General features: G+C 38.2%; 5 protein-coding genes across 5 annotated transcripts; 4 read left to right on the plus strand and 1 right to left on the minus strand.

The window, feature by feature from the left end:
- The first annotated feature begins 1705 nt into the window (after nt 1-1705).
- On the plus strand, nt 1706-4563 carry LOC18994118 (scarecrow-like protein 14). Its single transcript, XM_006417732.2, has 2 exons — nt 1706-1824; nt 1999-4563. Exon 2 carries the CDS (start codon nt 2021-2023, stop codon nt 4337-4339), a length of 2319 nt encoding a protein of 772 aa, XP_006417795.1. The 5' UTR covers nt 1706-1824; nt 1999-2020; the 3' UTR covers nt 4340-4563.
- Nucleotides 4564-5964: 1401 nt separating this feature from the next.
- On the plus strand, nt 5965-8606 carry LOC18994119 (scarecrow-like protein 31). Its single transcript, XM_006417734.2, has one exon. The coding sequence runs from the start codon at nt 6343-6345 to the stop codon at nt 8476-8478; it is 2136 nt and encodes a 711-aa protein (XP_006417797.1). The 5' UTR covers nt 5965-6342; the 3' UTR covers nt 8479-8606.
- LOC18994121 (ATP-dependent zinc metalloprotease FTSH 10, mitochondrial) lies at nt 8595-12546 on the minus strand. The gene is made up of 8 exons (XM_006417733.2): nt 12063-12546; nt 11749-11983; nt 11569-11637; nt 11230-11366; nt 10635-11117; nt 9760-10527; nt 9407-9634; nt 8595-9206 (listed from the first exon to the last, which is right to left on the minus strand). Exons 1-8 carry the CDS (start codon nt 12111-12113, stop codon nt 8730-8732), a joined length of 2448 nt encoding a protein of 815 aa, XP_006417796.1. The 5' UTR covers nt 12114-12546; the 3' UTR covers nt 8595-8729.
- Nucleotides 12547-12842: 296 nt separating this feature from the next.
- LOC112084057 (cyclin-dependent protein kinase inhibitor SMR5) lies at nt 12843-13539 on the plus strand. Its single transcript, XM_024152449.1, has one exon. The coding sequence runs from the start codon at nt 13009-13011 to the stop codon at nt 13267-13269; it is 261 nt and encodes an 86-aa protein (XP_024008217.1). The 5' UTR covers nt 12843-13008; the 3' UTR covers nt 13270-13539.
- A 2695-nt stretch (nt 13540-16234) lies between these two features.
- On the plus strand, nt 16235-16848 carry LOC18994120 (putative protein TPRXL). Its single transcript, XM_006417735.2, has one exon. The coding sequence runs from the start codon at nt 16391-16393 to the stop codon at nt 16703-16705; it is 315 nt and encodes a 104-aa protein (XP_006417798.1). The 5' UTR covers nt 16235-16390; the 3' UTR covers nt 16706-16848.
- Nucleotides 16849-18458: the final 1610 nt, after the last annotated feature.

The raw sequence follows: 18458 nt of genomic DNA on the forward strand, positions 1-18458 counted from the left end.
AAATGATTTTTTTTTGTAGTTCATACCATCATATTTTTTTTGTTATTAGTACAATATCTGTTTAGTTTTTTAGTATATACCATTTCTTACTTTCTAGTAGGGAAAAAAACTTAAAAATACCTAACTTATATAACATTTACTAGAAAAATACCCAAACTTTTTTGACTCCCTTAAAAATACCTGAACTATTAATCATCTCTTTTAAATACATAAACTATTAATCACTCTCTTTTTAATACTCAAACAATTATATTTGCTAATTTTACAAAACAATAATTTCATAAACTCAATTTTACCCTCGTTAGATTCAATTTATTTTATTAGAAAACCAAATTATAATTTATTAACCTAAAAATAAAATTATCTTCCTTCTCCGACATTTTCTCTGTAATTTAATAACATGTCTTTGCAAATGAAATTCTCAACCAGATGAAGCAATGTGTTTTCTTCTGTTAAAACACAAAATCAGAAAACCCTACTTACATCTCGCTGTTTAAGAAAGGAAAAAGATCATGTAATCGATCCAAGCAGTGGCCGATTTCTCAGATTTTAGATTCATTTGAGGCTAGATCGATGGATCTGAGATCGAGATTGAGTTTAAGCTATTGATATCTAACCCGACGTGATTACTGTTCAGATGATTGTAATAAAGATCTAATTTGGTGTCAAATTTGATGAATTAAATCTTCATTGCTTTAGAGAAATGACGTACTAAGGTGTCGTTGTCGTGAGAGAGGAAGAAAGAAAGATGTGTCACCGAAGGAATCTTGGTTTACATCTCTGATAATCTAAATTTGCTGAAAAGATGAATCGAGAATTCCTAAAGTCTGCAGAAGTTCCATCGACAAAGAAATCACCAGAAAATGGAGAGATTAGAAAGAGAACTCATCTGATCCACTAATAGTATTGGAGTCACGATTCTGATGTTACTGTTCTTTGCCGGAAATATGAGAGTCATCGGACTTGGATCAACTTTTTCTTCGTGTTATTAGAAAGAGAACATTTTTTTCAGGTTTTTAAATTATATAATAATTTTGTTTTTCTAATAAAATAAATTGAATCTAAAAACTAATAGAGGATAAAACTGGGTTTTTGAGATTATTGATTTGTAAAATTACCAAATTTAATTGTTTGAGTATTTAAAAGAGAATGATTAATAGTTTGTGTATTAAAAAGAAATGATTAATAGTTCAGGTATCTTTATAAAAAGTTTGGATATTTTTCTAATAAATGTTATACTGGGTATTTTTAAGATTTTTTCCCTTTTCTAGTATTGTGCGGAACTTTACTGCCGATGTTTTTCCTACTGGCTATTAGACAGCAGTCACACCACGATAGTAAATAAATGAAATAATAGGTCTATTAACTTCACATAAAACCTGGTCAACGTAACAAAGTGATACCTTTGAATAATTCATTGTCGTCAGTAAAAAAGGGGTTGAATTATTTGTTTGTCCCGCAATTAATTGTCATGTAATTGGAGTAGTTGACAAGTAATTGCTGGTTAAAAAAAAAAAATACTATGACAATTCTAAGTAAAAAGCAAAAGAGATAAACAGTAAAAAAGTGTTCGGATCCGGAAAGATTCTTTTTCAGACTAAGATAGATGCAAGAAATTTCCTGAACTCAAAAGAAAATTCACAGAAGCATAGTATATCTTATCTTGTTATTTTGTTTTCCAGTGAATCAATTAATTATTTCCTCTCTCTCTGCTCTCTCTCTCCACTCTCTCTCTCCACCACGTACACTAGTAACCTTTTCCCCCAACTCAAGGTTCTTCCTTGTCATCTTGTTGCCGAATTCGCTAATCTTTACCCACAAGAGGTATGCTTATGACTTCTCTCAAATCTCCCTGCTTTGTTGTTTTTTTTATTCTCTCGTTTCTGATGGTCTTGTTTTGGTGATTCATCAGCAATAAAGTCTCGACCTTTTTTTATTGACCCTTTCAAGGACTCTGTATTTTCTGAACCACTGCTTCTTTCATATTTCGGATTTTAGGTTTTTCGTTTTTCCGACATCCATGGGTTCTTATTCGGGTGGATTCCATGGATCCTTGGATGGGTTCGATTTCGATAGCGAGTTTGATGATTTGCCTGGCTCAAACCAAACCTTAGGTCTAGCAAATGGCTTCTATCTAGATGACCCTCTCTTAAATTTTGCATCTTTGGATCATTCGTCTGCTCTCTCAGAGACATATCCCCATAACAGCAACAAATCTGCACCAGCAGATCCATTATCTTCCCCATCCGATGATGCTGATTTCTCGGATTCCGTTTTGAAATACATAAGCCAAGTGCTTATGGAGGAGGACATGGAGGAGAAGCCCTGTATGTTTCACGACGCCTTAGCCCTTCAAGCAGCCGAGAAATCTCTCTACGAGGCCCTCGGCGAGAAGTACCCTTCTTCTTCCTCTATGGACCATCGAGCTTACCAAGAGAAATTAGCTGATGATAGTCCTGATGGTTACTGTTCAGCTGGTGGCTTCAGTGATTACGCTAGCACCACCACCACCACTTCCTCTGATTCACACTGGAGTGTTGATGGTTTGGAGAATAGGCCTTCTTGGTTACAGACTCCCATCCCTAGTAATTTTGTTTTCCAGTCCACTTCTAAGTTGAACAGTGTCACGGGTGGTGGTAATAGTACAGTCTCCGGGTCAGGTTTTGGCGATGATTTGATTTCGAGTATGTTCAAAGATAGTGAATTGGCTATGCAGTTCAAGAGAGGGGTTGAGGAAGCTAGTAAATTCCTTCCTAAATCTTCTCAGCTCTTCATCGACGTGGAGAATTACATTCCGAAGAATCCGGGGTTCAAGGAAAGTGGTTCTGAGGTTTTTGTTAAGACGGAGAAGAAGGAAGAGACAGAGCATCATAACTCTGCTGCTCCTCCTCCTCCTCCCAACAGATTAACTGGAAAGAAGAGCCATTGGCGCGACGAGGATGAAGATTCCGTCCAAGAAAGAAGTACCAAGCAATCTGCCGTGTATGTTGAGGAAACCGAGCTTTCTGAAATGTTTGACAAGATTTTGCTATGTGGCTCTAGACAACCTGTATGCATTACTGAACAGAAGTTTCCAACAGAACCCGCCAAAGTTGAGACAACACAGCAAACTGTGAATGGAGCAAAGAGCCGTGGAAATAAATCAACTGCTAACACTAATATTAGTATTAATGATTCTAAGAAAGAAACTGCTGATTTGAGGACTCTTTTGGTATTATGTGCACAAGCTGTATCAGTGGATGATCGTAGAACCGCCAATGAAATGTTAAGACAGATACGGGAGCATTCATCGCCTTTGGGCAATGGGTCAGAGAGATTGGCTCATTATTTCGCAAATAGTCTTGAAGCTCGCTTAGCTGGTACTGGTACACAGATCTACACCGCTTTATCTTCGAAGAAAACATCTGCAGCAGACATGTTGAAGGCTTACCAGACATACATCTCAGTCTGTCCTTTCAAGAAAGCCGCCATCATATTTGCTAACCACAGCATAATGCGTTTGACAGCAAACGCAAACATGATCCACATCATAGATTTTGGAATATCTTACGGTTTTCAGTGGCCTGCTCTGATTCATCGCCTCTCTTTCAGACCTGGTGGTCCGCCTAAGCTCCGTATAACCGGGATAGAGCTTCCTCAGCGAGGTTTTAGACCAGCTGAAGGAGTCCAGGAGACAGGTCATCGCTTGGCTCGATACTGTCAGCGTTACAATGTCCCGTTTGAGTACAACGCGATTGCTCAGAAATGGGAAACGATCAAAGTCGAAGACTTGAAGATTCAACAAGGAGAGTTTGTGGTTGTTAACTCCCTGTTCCGTTTCAAGAACCTTTTAGATGAGACCGTTGTGGTAAACAGTCCGAGAGATGTGGTTTTGAACCTGATAAGGAAAGCAAAACCGGATGTCTTCATCCCGGCGATCCTAAGCGGATCCTACAACGCACCATTCTTTGTGACCAGGTTTAGAGAAGCCTTGTTTCATTACTCAGCTCTGTTTGATATGTGTGACTCGAAGCTGACGAGGGAAGACGAGATGAGGCTGATGTTTGAGAAAGAGTTTTATGGAAGAGAGATTATGAATGTTGTGGCTTGTGAAGGGACGGAGAGAGTGGAGAGACCAGAGACTTACAAGCAGTGGCAGGCGAGAGTGATCCGAGCCGGGTTTAGACAGCTTCCGCTTGAGAAAGAACTGATGCAGAATCTGAAGTTGAAAATCGAAAACGGGTACGATAAAAATTTCGATATTGATCAAAATGGTAACTGGTTGCTTCAAGGTTGGAAAGGTAGAATCGTGTATGCTTCATCTATTTGGGTCCCTTCTTCTTCTTCTTCTTCTTCTTGATAAATGTTCCTTCTTGTGGTCCTAAGTAATTTATGTAGAACTCTTCTGTTGATAGCCTCTCGCCAACACGAGTGGATTGGGTTCAGAGTTAGGGTTCCTAAACACTAGGGTATTGTTATATGCTTGTGACATAGCATCTGTAATAGTATAGCATAAAAGATTAGTTGTACTAAATGTTCACGCCATCTTATGTTTGCATAAATAATGAAAAGCTAGTTTTTCTTTTTTTGTCTTGTTTATTATAAAGTCAGAGTTATATTGCACCAGCCTCGCAGAATCAGAATGTAGTTGTAAGGTTTACAAGATAGTGGCGGATTATAATATGAATAAATGACTTTCCCAATTCTTTTCTTATTATTTTAGTGAATAAAGAACAAAACTAACCAACAAAAAAAAATTTGTTATGAAATTTAAATGAAGAAATGATAGAATACAGCATTTCCCGGTCAAGGAGATAATCATGTACTAAGACGATAATCCAACTAATGAAAACTATCAAACCTGAAAAACTCACATAAAATTTTACTTATCGTTATAACTCTAATCCACATCGAATTATATCGGTAAAATAAAGTATTCCGACAATGTGGCTTTAATCAAAGTTTTACGACATAATTTCAAAATCAAAGAAATAAGCAATCCAATAGACTGTCCTTAGTATCATTTCCAAGAGTGTTTTGTAAATGAAGGTTAGATAATTTGAAGACAGAAAAAGAATATATAGTACTCAAACGTGATATCCACTCAGTTTTGAGTTATCTTACATAAAGTATTTTTTTTTTTTCATGTAACTAGTACTATTTATATGGTGCGAATCTCGCAATACATGTCAGAATGACAATTTGAAATCAGATCCGGAGGTCCCTTTCACTTTCTTTGTTTTTATTTTCATTTTTTATTTTCGGGGATCGGTAGTTAAATATATCTCAAGTCACTTGATGTTTTTTTTTAAGTTTTTTTTGTTGATATAGTACTTTTGTGGGTCAAAATATAGTACTTATCAGCAATCCTCTTCTGTTATATATTTTTTTTTTAATAATCTGCACTGGTCAAATAATCAACTCCACCTATCAGGAATCTTTACGAATCTTGCTCCCCAAGTTTTACATACGAAACTCTCTTCTTTCCTTTTGTCAACTACATTATATTGTATACTTTTGGAATCAATTTAATAAACATATTTTTGTGCGAGACACTTTTGGCTTTACGTCAAATGGGCATTAATAAAATGGGAGCTGATCAAGTTCATATTACACGCGTTTTATCCTTGTTACAAAAAAAAAAGGTTCATATTACATAATTTTGATGTAGAAGTAGAACCCGTCTAAAACGATCAGAGCTTGATTGTATTGTTGTGGGATAAATCAGATCTGAAATCTGGAGGTTATGATATACGAAACGAAAAAAAAAAATACATTGAAGACAGATCAGATGATGGAAAGGAAAATCAGATAACCAAAAAAGAAAAAACCACTTGCGATAAAAGATGATAAACTTTTGTATTAACATGACAGTCACTACTAAAGAAAAGAGCTGGGCCCAAAAGCCCACGAATGACACAGATTTAAAGACAGATCAAAAGGAGCCGACAAATATAGTTTTGACTCCTCGGAGGAATCGCAAGACTGGTCTTGTCCCCCTCGCGTTTCCCGGGAAACTTCCTCCTTTTCTCTCTATTCTCTCTCATTTCTTCCTTGTTGCTCCCTCCTGCTTAGCTTCATCCAATAGCAATTCGCATAACTCCTCTTCATGTGCTTAAATCTCCTTTTAACGTAATTATCTAAAAAGTTCACGCCTTTTTTTTCCCTCCTACTTGCCCACTTACTCTCCCTACTTCTTCTTCTTCTTTAGATGTAAGCAATGTTTTCCCGAGTTCTCACCTGATTCAGATTCCATTGCTGATGAATCTATTGTTTCCTTTTTTTTCTGTGCTGTGTTTCATCATGTAATTGGTTTTTTAATTTTCTGAAGAGGAACCAAGTTAAGTGAATTAGGTCTTCTTGATGATGGAATCGAATTTCTCCAGGGTAGTCAACGGTTTCGAGTATTATGATGTGGGTATCTTACCGAATCCGGTTCCGGTTCCGGATTTCGGATTCGGCGTTCCCTCCTCGAGCGATTTCACTGATCATCAACCTTCAATTTGGCTTCCAGCAACACAAGATCATCAAGATCATCATCATCATCATCACTACTCTCCTCCAACTGATGAGATCGATTCCGAAAATACCCTTTTAAAATACGTAAACCAGATCCTCATGGAAGAGAGCTTCGCGGAGAAGCAGTCTATGCTGTACGATTCATTGGCGCTACGACAAACCGAAGAAATGTTGCAGCAAGTGATCAGCGACTCACAACAAACTCAACCTTTTATTATTCCTAATTCGATTACTAGCAGCGTTGATGATTATTGGAGCAGCAACAGCAATTCTAGTGTCCCCATCGAGACAGGAGCTAGTTCTACTGAGAGTGAAGTGTTGTACGATCATCCTCTCGGTGATTCTGGTGTTGTATCGACTCAAGGATCAGACATGTTGCGTGGAGGCGGTGGATTCGGACAGCCAGCGAATGAGATTCTTGTCAGGAGTATGTTTAGTGATGCAGAGTCAGTTATGCAGTTCAAGAGAGGGCTAGAGGAAGCTAGCAAGTTTCTTCCCAATACCGATCAATGGATCTTCAATCTCGAGCATGAGAGGAAAGGAGTCGTTTCAGTTTCGGTGAAAGAAGAGAAAGGATTGTCGAGTGTCACGAGATCTAGGAAGAATCATCACGAGCGGGAAGAAGAAGAGGATCTAGAGGAAACAAGAAGTAGTAAGCAATCTGCAGTAACTGTGGAAGATGGCAAGTTAACAGAGTTTTTCGATAAAGTTTTGCTTCTTGATGGTCAATGCGATCCGCAGATTATCGAAGATGGCGAGAATGTTTCAAGCAAGGCTCTGCAGGGTAATAAGAAAGAAGGAGGCCGTTCGAGAAAGAAGAGTCAAGCGGTTGATTTCCGCACGCTTCTCACGCTATGCGCACAGTCTATTTCCGCAGGTGATAAGATCACAGCTGATGATTTGCTGAGGCAGATACGGAAGCAATGCTCACCTCTTGGTGATGCATCGCAGAGACTAGCTTATTTCTTCGCCAATGCACTTGAGGTGCGTCTTCAAGGAAGCACCGGGACTATGATCCAGAGTTATTACGACTCCATCACCTCGAAGAAACGAACAGCTGCTCAGATTCTTAAATCTTACAAAGTGTTCTTGTCTGCATCTCCCTTCATGACTCTGATCTATTTCTTCTCCAACAAGATGATTCTTGATGCTGCCAAAGACGCTTCTGTGCTTCATATAATCGACTTCGGGATCCTTTACGGTTTCCAGTGGCCAATGTTTATACAGAACATATCAAAGAGCAAAACCGGGCCACGGAAGCTACGCATAACCGGAATCGAGCTTCCTCAGAACGGTTTTCGTCCAACCGAGAGAATAGAGGACACGGGTCGAAGACTTACAGAGTATTGCAAACGTTTTGGAGTTCCGTTTGAGTACAACGCAATCGCATCTAAGAACTGGGAAACAATCCGGATGGAGCAGTTCAAGATCCGACCAAACGAAGTTCTTGCGGTTAACACAGTGCTCCGGTTCAAGAACCTGCGAGACGTGACTCCGGGTGAAGAGGATTGCCCGAGGGACGCATTCCTAAAACTGATCAGAGACATGAACCCTGACGTTTTCCTCAGCTCGACGGTTAACGGGTCTTTCAACGCCCCGTTCTTCACCACGCGGTTCAAAGAAGCTCTGTTTCATTACTCGTCGCTGTTCGACATGTTTGGTTCGACTCTGTCCCGAGAGAACCCGGAGAGGATTCACTTCGAAGGGGAGTTTTACGGGAGAGAAGTGATGAATGTGATAGCGTGTGAAGGAGTGGATAGGGTAGAGAGACCGGAGACTTACAAGCAGTGGCAAGTGAGGATGATGAGGGCTGGTTTTAAGCAGAAGCCTGTGGAGGCAGAGCTTGTCGAGTCGTTTAGGGAAAAGATGAACAAGTGGGGTTACCATAAAGACTTTGTCCTTGATCAAGATTGTAATTGGTTCTTGCAAGGTTGGAAAGGTCGCATCCTATTCTCTTCTTCTTGTTGGCTCCCTTCTTGATTTTCTTTCATGTGTTTCCCAAATTTTTGTATTTATGTTTTGTTTGTTTCTTTGACTTGATTTCTTGTAGTTTTGCTCTGTACAATGACATGCAATTATGTTAAGAAATGCTAAAGTGGTTAACTGAATCTTTACTAAGGATTTCCAGAAAGAAGAATCACTCCATCGCTAAAACATGAAGATACAGTAGCGTGTTTTGTTATTGCTTTCGATTAAAATTTACATTTTAAGTAACCATTTATTTGGGTGTCCTACGTTGGAACCACCTGTGGCTCAAGCGGCGGAGATCCATCATCCTCCGTAGGCTTCACCGTCACAGGCTCCTCCTGGCTCTTCTTCTCTGTCTCTTCAAATCCAGATTTAAACCTGTCGTAATTCGTCGTCTCACCAGACTTAAACGGACGCTCACCCAAAACTTTAGTAAGATCATCCTGATGCAGAACCTCCTTCTCTAGCAATAGCTCAGCGATCTGAGCCACTTGCTCCTTGTGTTCCTCTATCAGCTCAACCGTTCGCTTGTAAGCTTTGGCCACCCACTCTCTGACCTCTTCGTCTATCATCGCACCGGTTCTGTTGCTGTACGGTTTGGAGAACTCTTCTTCTCGTTGTGGGAACGAAAGCAATCCTATCTTGTCACTGAATCCGTACACCGCCACTTGTGCGTATGTCATCTTGGTCACCTTCTCCAGATCGTTCTGAGCGCCGGTCGAGATCCTCCCTATCAATACCTGCATTCAAAACCAACCGAACAAACAAGGTTCACAGCTTGTAGAGAAAATCAACAGAAATTCTAAAACCGTACAGAGAAATCTCGATCTGTGTAAGAGAGCCTTTTTGGGACTTGGTTGTGTATCAGTGATCCTTCGCCTCCTAACACTATCCGTTTCACAACTAAAAGGAGTTAAAAAGTTAATAGAGAAAGGTTTACCTGTTCAGCTGCCCGGCCGCCGAGAGTCATGCAAGTCATGTCGAAGAGTTGTTCTTTTGTCATGAGCAAGTTTTCATTTGGAACATACTGGGCAAACCCGAGCGCTGCTGTGCCTCGAGGAACAATAGTCACCTTTAGCAATGGTTCTGCATGTTCCAAGAACCACCCAGCAACCGCATGGCCAGACTCATGATATGCAACTGTACGGCGCTCCAGCTTGCTTATTACCTGAGATCATGGAACCACCACCAAAACAAATTGCAGAACATTCAGGTGTTCATATTCCAAGCTTTTGGAGAAAAAGGAAATATCCACCTCCTATTGAGCTGTGTTTGTTGATAAGAAGCACATACCCTATTTTTCTTCTCCAGACCTCCAATAACACGATCGATTGCAGAGTCGAAGTTTGCCATTGTAACTGTTGCTCCTTCATGTCTGGCAGCAATAAGAGCTGCCTCGTTACAGACATTCGCAATGTCAGCTCCAGCAAATCCGGGAGTGAGTGCTGCAAGCCTTTGTGAGTAATATGAAGGCTCATGATCAAGTTTGATCTTCTTCAAGTATATCTGGAATATCTGATCACGACCTTTAATATCAGGTTTGTCTATGGTAATCTGACGATCAAACCGGCCAGGCCGTAACAAAGCTTTATCGAGAATATCCGGCCTGTTAGTCCCAGCAAGCACGACAACTCCAGCTGTAGTGCCAAATCCATCCATTTCAACTAGCAGCTGATTAAGAGTGCTTTCACGCTCATCGTTTCCACCAGAGAAACCTCCACGTCCTCTTGCACGGCCAATCGCATCGATCTCATCGATAAATATTATGCTAGGTGCGCACTGTCTAGCCTCTTGAAACAAGTTTCTCACTCTCGAAGGTCCAACACCAACAAACATCTCCATGAAATCTGAGCCAGATATCGACAGAAACGGCACAGCTGATTCCCCAGCCGTAGCTTTTGCTAGAAGGGTCTTTCCAGTCCCTGGTGGCCCAACTAAAAGCGCACCCTTTGGGATTTTAGCTCCCAAATTTTCATATTTCTTTGGGTTCTGAAGGAAATGCACAAATTCCATAATTTCTTGTTTAGCCTCCTCGCATCCCGCAACGTCTTTAAAATATATCTGCCAGATACCAAAAAGAAAAAAAAAAACAAAATCGGTTGTAAACCCCAACAGCTTCAAGAAAGAGGGTGCTAGTTCTAATTCTCCACCCCGATCTAAATGCTAACCTTATTCTTGGAATTTTTATCAGCTCTTGTGATTTGAGCTTTCCCTATATTGAAAATTCCACGGCCACCTTTCCCACCAGGTCCTCCTACACTCCCCAGTCCACCTTGCATCCGTCTTGCCCCATAAACTAGTGTACCCAAGAGAAGTAAAGTCGGTGCGAACCTCAACAGCTCCTGGTACCAGATCATTTCAGAGACGTAGGTGACAGGAACAAAGTCATGAGAATCAATGCCAAGTGCTTCTTGGGCCTCTTCGAGTTTCTCCTCAAATGATTCAACACTACCAATATTAAAGTAGTACTTATACTGACCACCACGTCCTTTAGCAGGAACTCCATTACCAGGACCTTGAACAACTTCTTCAGTTGTTTGGTTTTTTGGTGAACTCCTCACAAAGACTTTCGCAACGGATTTATTAGAAACATCTATGTGATCCACTAGACCAGCCTCAAGAAGCTTGTTTTTGAACTCCTGGAAACTAATCTGAACTAACAGAAAACACGGAAAAATAGTTCACATATCTCATGCCCAATTCCATAGATAACATGATGTAGGTTAGATCCAAGATAACCAAAGTTAAGTTAAACATGCTTGCCTGTTGCTGTTCTCGGGAACCAAGCGAGAAAGAAGAAAGGATTAAAGCAATGGCCATCAGAGGAACTAACATATTAATTTGGAATTCCTTCGTGTTAATGTCCCCAACATTCTCATTTTCAATTTTCTTTGAACCCTCTGCATTGCAACAAAAACATATCAAATTACTACAACCTTCAAACAAAAATTCACAATCGTTTAAGAAGAAAAGTTGCCAGGAAAATATTGATACTACAGAGTACAGACTACTGAATTTATAAAAGCTAGAAATAAATGCTCAGAAGCGAGAACTATGATAAAGGAAAAAAGGCGTAATGATGAGCAAATTTCATAATGTTACCTCTGGATTCGGATCTCTGCTCATTCTTGGGTGCTTTCTTAGCGTCTTTCGGATAGTAGTTCTCATAATCTGCACAATAGCATTGATGAGAATCCAGAAACAAACGGGCACCAATCAACTCTCAAATTAATACGACTAATAATTTGATTCCGTGTAAAATTTCAAGGGTTTGATTCATACTCTTCTTCTTCTTCGGGTTTCCGCTAGAGAAGAATCGACGCAATCTAGGGTTAGCGAAAGCGCGGCTCAAATCATTGGTATCCAGACCCTTGCGAGCAGCTAAAGAAGCAAATCGCCGCCTCAGAAACCCTAATCCACCATCCGCCTGATTGGCGGCCGCCTCAAGAGCCGGCGGCGCGTGAAGCCTCCCCCCGTTTAAAATCGCCGATCTCACACCAACGCCGTATACCAGCCCCTAATTTCACCAGGATTTTTATACAAATTAGGAAATAGAAACACAGAATTAACAAGCATCTGGAGAAACAAAAACGAACCTTGGAACGATAGGATCGAGCGACGGAGGAACCAAGCTTGGAGAATATCATCGTCAGAGAATCAGGACGACCAAAAGTGAGCTCGCATAATAATAATATATAGAAACGCGAAACCGGAGATCTAATCAAAACCCAAACGAGGAAGATGGCAACTTTCGTTTCAGAATGGAGCAAACTATTGATACAATGAATAAGGAAAGAAAGGTTTTTTGGAAGTGAAGAATGTGGGCGATCAGAAAATCAATAGCTCAGGAAGAAATTTGGGTTTTTTTTCTTTCTTTCTTATGTTCTCCGTTTGTTGATGTTGAGAGAGCAATTATAATGTGACTAAGAGCTGCTTGGGAGGCAAGACACCAACGCGTTCCAGTCTCCGACATATATAAACTTCAACCGGTTTGGTCTCCAGGTTTGGCTTCAACGATCAACCAACCGGTTTTCTCAAATCTCAAATCCACTCCAAAGCGTGAATCGGAATTCGGGTTCGGTAAAATTCGGGGCTCAATTTATCCCTTTCAAATAATCACACATTTAGAAGCGGAGCATGGAATATAACACATCTAGTTTGAGAAGAATAATCAAAATACAACAACGGATAGAGTCAAATCTCAAAAGAGGATGGGGAATCACATAATATAGTTGTGGGCCGCGAGGATGGTATAAATGGGCCTATGCTTAACTAAGCAACATCATTTTATATAACCCTTTTTAACACAAGTCATGTCAAGTCAAGTCAAGTGTGCGTGTGTGGCAACATTTCTACCTGAATTGACCTACGCTTTGGGCACGTAGCAATACAATACTCCACGTGTCAGATTATACACCGCAAGTACAATACAACCCCTAGCAACTTCCAGAACAAGCTACGTCACAGCCAAAACAAGAGTACTAAAGAAGCAATTAAGGACTCTTAATCACAGAAAGAAGTGCGAGATAAAAAGGAAAGAAAATGGATAACGAGTCTAATTACTACGACGGAAAGACGGTGACCGTTGATGATGATGACTATCACGTGGGATGCACGACGCCGACACGTGAGGAATGCAGGATACCCGCAGATCCGCCGTGTCCGCCGCCGGTGAGAAGAAAGAGATCGCTACACTTTGGAAAGAAGAGGGAACCGCCTAAGAACGGATATTTTCAGCCGCCGGATCTTGACCTGTTCTTCTCCGTGGTGGCTGCCTCCAAACGGCAAGAAAGCTGCGCCTAGATTTCGATTCCTCTTTTTTACCTATATATTTTATTGTATATGCTATATATATATATATATATATATTGTCCCGTGCCTGGTTTGATTGAGTGTTTTTTTTTTATTTTGAAAACGGGTTCGGGTTTAAATGCGGTTTTGTATATGTATGTATGTATGTGTATTGGGCACGTTATGGAAGCCTAGGCTTGAAGATTTGTATTCAGTAGTAGTTCTTTTTTGTGTTTCTGATGTATATATTGTTGAAGGGTGCCCAAAACAGCGATCGTGTGATCTTAAATGTGTAGTTTTGATGTTTTTCCTTTTTCTGTCTGTTTTCTGTCGGGTTTGTCTATTAACAGAGTGTTAAGCAGTTCTTCCTAATGTCATATACAGCCTACTATATATAGTCCAAATCTAATTCCATCTACTAATGATCAAAATCTGTTAGGTCAAATATGTTTATATAGTGTCACGCTTTCAACACTTGATGGTATGCAACAATTTGTGTCTTTAAGGTATAGGATCATCAAGATTACCCGTGTGTGAGATATGAAGGAACTTTTTTTTAAAAAAATAAAAAACCCTCGGATTACGGAACAATGTGAGGTGTGTAAGGTTTATAATGAGTTTTCGGGTGTTGTGGTTGGTAAATTCACGGGATCCGTACATTTCAATCTCTATGGTCTTATATACAAATAAGCAAAAAAAAAAAAGAACAAAAAGGGGCAAAAAAATTATCTCCAATAGGCAAATTTTAAGTATGATTAAGGAACTCGGGTTAATCAATTTTAACGTACGTCAAGACTTTTCTGTAGGATCTACCATCACAGGCTTTTCAACGCACCTTGAATCGCTTCATTTTTAAATAAGGATATGAAAATCTGAAGATCGGCCGTAAACATTATAAACCTTACACTCCGCATTCAAAACACGATATTTATAATGAGATTTTTCTGATTAACAAAAAAAAAAGCTACTACTGGTGATATGTATAATATTCGATCATTACAAAAATTAACGATATTTTTTTTTATTAAACGGATAGAGTATAAAGTAGTTGATGCATGGTTTTACAAGAAGAAAAGGAAAAAAAAAAAGGTAACTCCAGCTAGTTAACTGAACTCGACAGAAATGTTTGGCTAGTCAAAATATCTATTTCAGAGTCACCAACCACTAGTACTTTCTTGTTACATAAGCATTGGTTAAGCTACGTAAATATAATTTATTCTGTATAAAAAGTTGCATCTTGTATCCAAGAAACATCTGATGTTTTAACATCGTATATGATTATCGATATAAATTGGCAAATTTTGTTGTTCAAATTTTCCTCTAACAACCAGACTGATTTAAAAAGATAAAAAAAGGGTAGAAAGTTCTTTAACAAACAATCAAAAGAAAAGGTAGAAAGTACGCATAGTGTTAATATACTGTGGTTAGTTGAATGAGTTATTTCCGAGAAACCCAGGCTGTTTTGAAAACAGAAGTGAAAAAAACATGTAGAATATTATTAGACCAAAGCTGTCTACTCTTGGTCCCGATTTCAAATTATTTTTTTATCGTAAGATACACTTTTCTCTTCGTCCCTCTTTGCCCCTTCCTCCCCAAACACCCCCAAGAACGCGTTTTTTCAACATTAATATCTTTTCACAAAAAGTTAATGTTTTTATTTTGAAAAAAAAATCGTATCACTGTAGACCACTAATTCATCATATAATTCGAGAGACAAGACCCCGCCTATAATTTAGACGTTTTGTAGACCAAATTTGAAAACATGTCTCTCTCCTTTAACATCAACCACTGTACCAAAAGAAAATATAATAGTAATTGGTCTGGGATCATCTTAAGAAGAAACCTTCAAATTTGTCTAATCTAGAAGATTTTTTTAATGGCATCATTTGGAAGTAGTTTTATTCAAGGCACGATGTTCAAGCAGGATACTTGAGTCTTTTGTCAAGAATATTCTTTCTGTTGGATCCTCGTCACTTGACTCTGTAAGTATAATATGATTCCACAAATTTACTTTGCATTTCGTGGAAGCGTAATCCTCTACAGATTTTTCTTCTCATTCCCGTCCGTCCCACTATGCCAGTTTTATTTGCGTAAATATACTTTCTCAATTATAGACCATAATAATCTACATACACTAAATACAGTCAACACATATATACGCATACGATTTATTGTGCTCTCTGTTACGTGATGGTTGATTAAAATAATTATTAATAACGTCTTTTGTTTTTTCCCAGATTTTTGTTTCCAATTTTTCCTTTACTCAGCATACTAGTAGTATCCGAAGATTCGAGTCAATTTGAAAACTTGGAACCTACGAAGTAAAAAGACGATCTCGACCCCTTGCTTTATCGAATCAACCCTGGTTTTGAGCAATCAAGAAAATTAAAATAAAATTAAAACAAAGTAAAAAAGTTCATCCATATATTATTATCATATATAAAGGAGAAGATTGCCCTTATTAACAACGTCCTTATTAAAAACCAAATTTTTTTACGTGCTTATATCATTATCATATATCGCATGAGACGATATCCACACGTCTTTCTACGGAAAATAATTCTTGTACATTTCAAAAATAATACTGTTGGTAAAAAAACCATAAAACTAGATGGACTGAAAAAAAAAAAAACAAAAGAAATATGAAATATTTTGTTTTCTATGTCATGAAAAAACTTTGTGATATACAACTAAGATCATTTGAATGTAGTATTACTATGGTTTTCTACAGTAATTACTGTTTTGAAAAAGTTTAATTAGGCGTAAAATTTTGTGCAAGAGTTACACTGTTAAATAATAATTGCACATTACTCGAAGCCGACCTAATTCATAAGTATGAATTGAAAATAGTTAATTCAATATTTCAGTTCATTTTTTTGCCTTCGTCATTTCCATTTTCCACTTTGTTTTATTTGGAAGCAGTACTCACAATATATATAAGCAGAAAGACACTATATATCCCCCCCCTCTCTTTGCTTCCCTTTCTCTTTCTCTCTCTCCCCCTCTCTCTAGATCACTATCTCTCGTTTTAGCTCAATCACCACAAACTCACAATCAAATACATAGAGAAAAAAAAAACAGAGACCCTCAATCTGAGTCAGAAGCTCTCTCTCTCTCTTCCTACAACACAGACATGGACGAGAAGTGGAAGCTGTCTAAAAAGGATGCATTAGCTGCGTCGTGCTCATCTTCTAGTTCCTCTAAATCCAAGTTCTCTAGAAGCTTCTCGACGAGTGCTTCCTCCTCAAAGGCTCCTGTATTCGTACGGAGCTCATCCACCAAATGCTCAGTGCCATCTTCTTCGTCCTCCATCTCCAGGAGCTCCTCGAAGAAAGAGAAAGGATCAACATCATCTTTCAGTAACTTGGCGAAAGAACAGAAGGGAAGGTTCTACATAATGAGAAGGTGTGTGGCTATGCTTGTCTGTTGGCATAAACATGATTCCTAGCTTAGATCTCATGCATTTATATTCTTTTTGTTTTGGTAATTAGATCAGTTTGATTCTCTACTCTAGGTTGCTACAAGTTTCTATATTAGTACATTGTAAGAAAGAGATTCTTTTTATAATATATTTTTAATTTTCTCATAAGACAGAGTCATGATGTATACAGAGGTATAAATAATTTAAAGTGTGTTGTCTGATGGAGAAAATTGAAAACATCGATCATTAAAAAAAAAAAAGGTGAAATTTTATGCCACAATCTGGAGGGTCGATGTGTCGAGACGTACAATTATTTTGTTAGGATTAAATCGAATAGTCACTTTCACTGTCTGGAAAATAATTTAATAATAACCAATGATAATTTATTTGGTCAAAGATCTGAGGTTGTTTTTTGGTCAACAGATCTGAGTATTTTTCACATAGTTCTTTACTAATTTGTTTGGCTCCATATGGCCTTTGCAACGTTTATGCTCTTTTTATAGCCGTGATTAGACTTCAAACAATATTTTTTAAAACGATGATGATAGGTTCTAGTTAATGTCATGAAATATACCATTATCCTAATGGTAGTAATGCGGTCAATAAAGTTGCATGATATATGCCATTAGAATATAGATCTTTGGATTGTAACTTGTATTCCATTGACTAATTGGATCAGTATACAACAAAAGCCATTCAGAAATCCAATCAAACAAAAAAGAATAAATTCTTAAAATGGTTACATAAATCTTTTCATTTTGAGAGCTTTGTATTCAGTTTTTCTAAAACTTTTTAGTACCTATTTTTATATAGTGTTAAATTTTTCGCATCTCGTGGCAGTATTCTTTTTATACTTTTTGTTGTCTCTTTGATAGAAGGAAGATTCCCACTTGACAAACCTAAATTTTCTATATATATGAAGCAAAAAGAAATTAATCCTTAACCGGTGCCATATTATTTAAAGGTTTTATGATAGTAGAACTACAATACTGTGGTATAAGAATGTACGTACTTGGACATTTTTCCGCGTTACTAACATAAAATGAATTTAATCTTCTTGGACATTATTCCGCGTTACTGACATAAAATGAAATTAATCTTTCTATTGTTAGAGCGGGAAGAAAAATTCGAGATATTGAAGAATCCAATGGAAAGTTGTGAACCACTCGATCTTTGTCTCTTTTTGACTCTGACGATAATGTCATGATCATAAGAATTTTGGATTTAATCAGAAAATAAGTGATCACGTTACAGATTTATTCAAAAGCCCTTTTCAATTATTGCAAAAGAAAAAATCAAAATAATCGTACGGAGAAATTCTTACCGTAAAAATATACAGAAAAGCGAAAAAGAAAATAAAAAGAAAGAAACTCAGACTTCTCAGGTGAGAAACCAAACACAAAAGTACAAGGGAGCAAAAGTGAACAGTGTCAGAAAACATTACACAATTTTAATATGAGAGAAAACGAACGAGTTTGGAAAAAATGGATAACCTGGCGTTAAGAGAGACGTTGGATTCGTTTCATCTGACGGTGGAGGCAGCAGCTTCTGATTTTGAAACTGCGGAATCAAGTGGTTAAGTAGGAATCATAATTTTGTGGCGACTATTCGCTTTGATCGAGGGAAACTAGCTTGTGGCTTAGACTTTTTTAGACATCGAAACAAAAGGTTGAATCATTTTTCTTTTTTACTAAAGGTTAAATCAATTTAGTCTTTAGCAAATGCAATAAACAAATTATCTGATTTCCTTAAAAGTCCGAAACTTCACAACACCGTATAT

This window comes from Eutrema salsugineum, unplaced genomic scaffold (genome assembly GCF_000478725.1).
Source record: "Eutrema salsugineum unplaced genomic scaffold, Eutsalg1_0 scaffold_5, whole genome shotgun sequence".
Taxonomy (NCBI): Eukaryota; Viridiplantae; Streptophyta; class Magnoliopsida; order Brassicales; family Brassicaceae; genus Eutrema; species Eutrema salsugineum.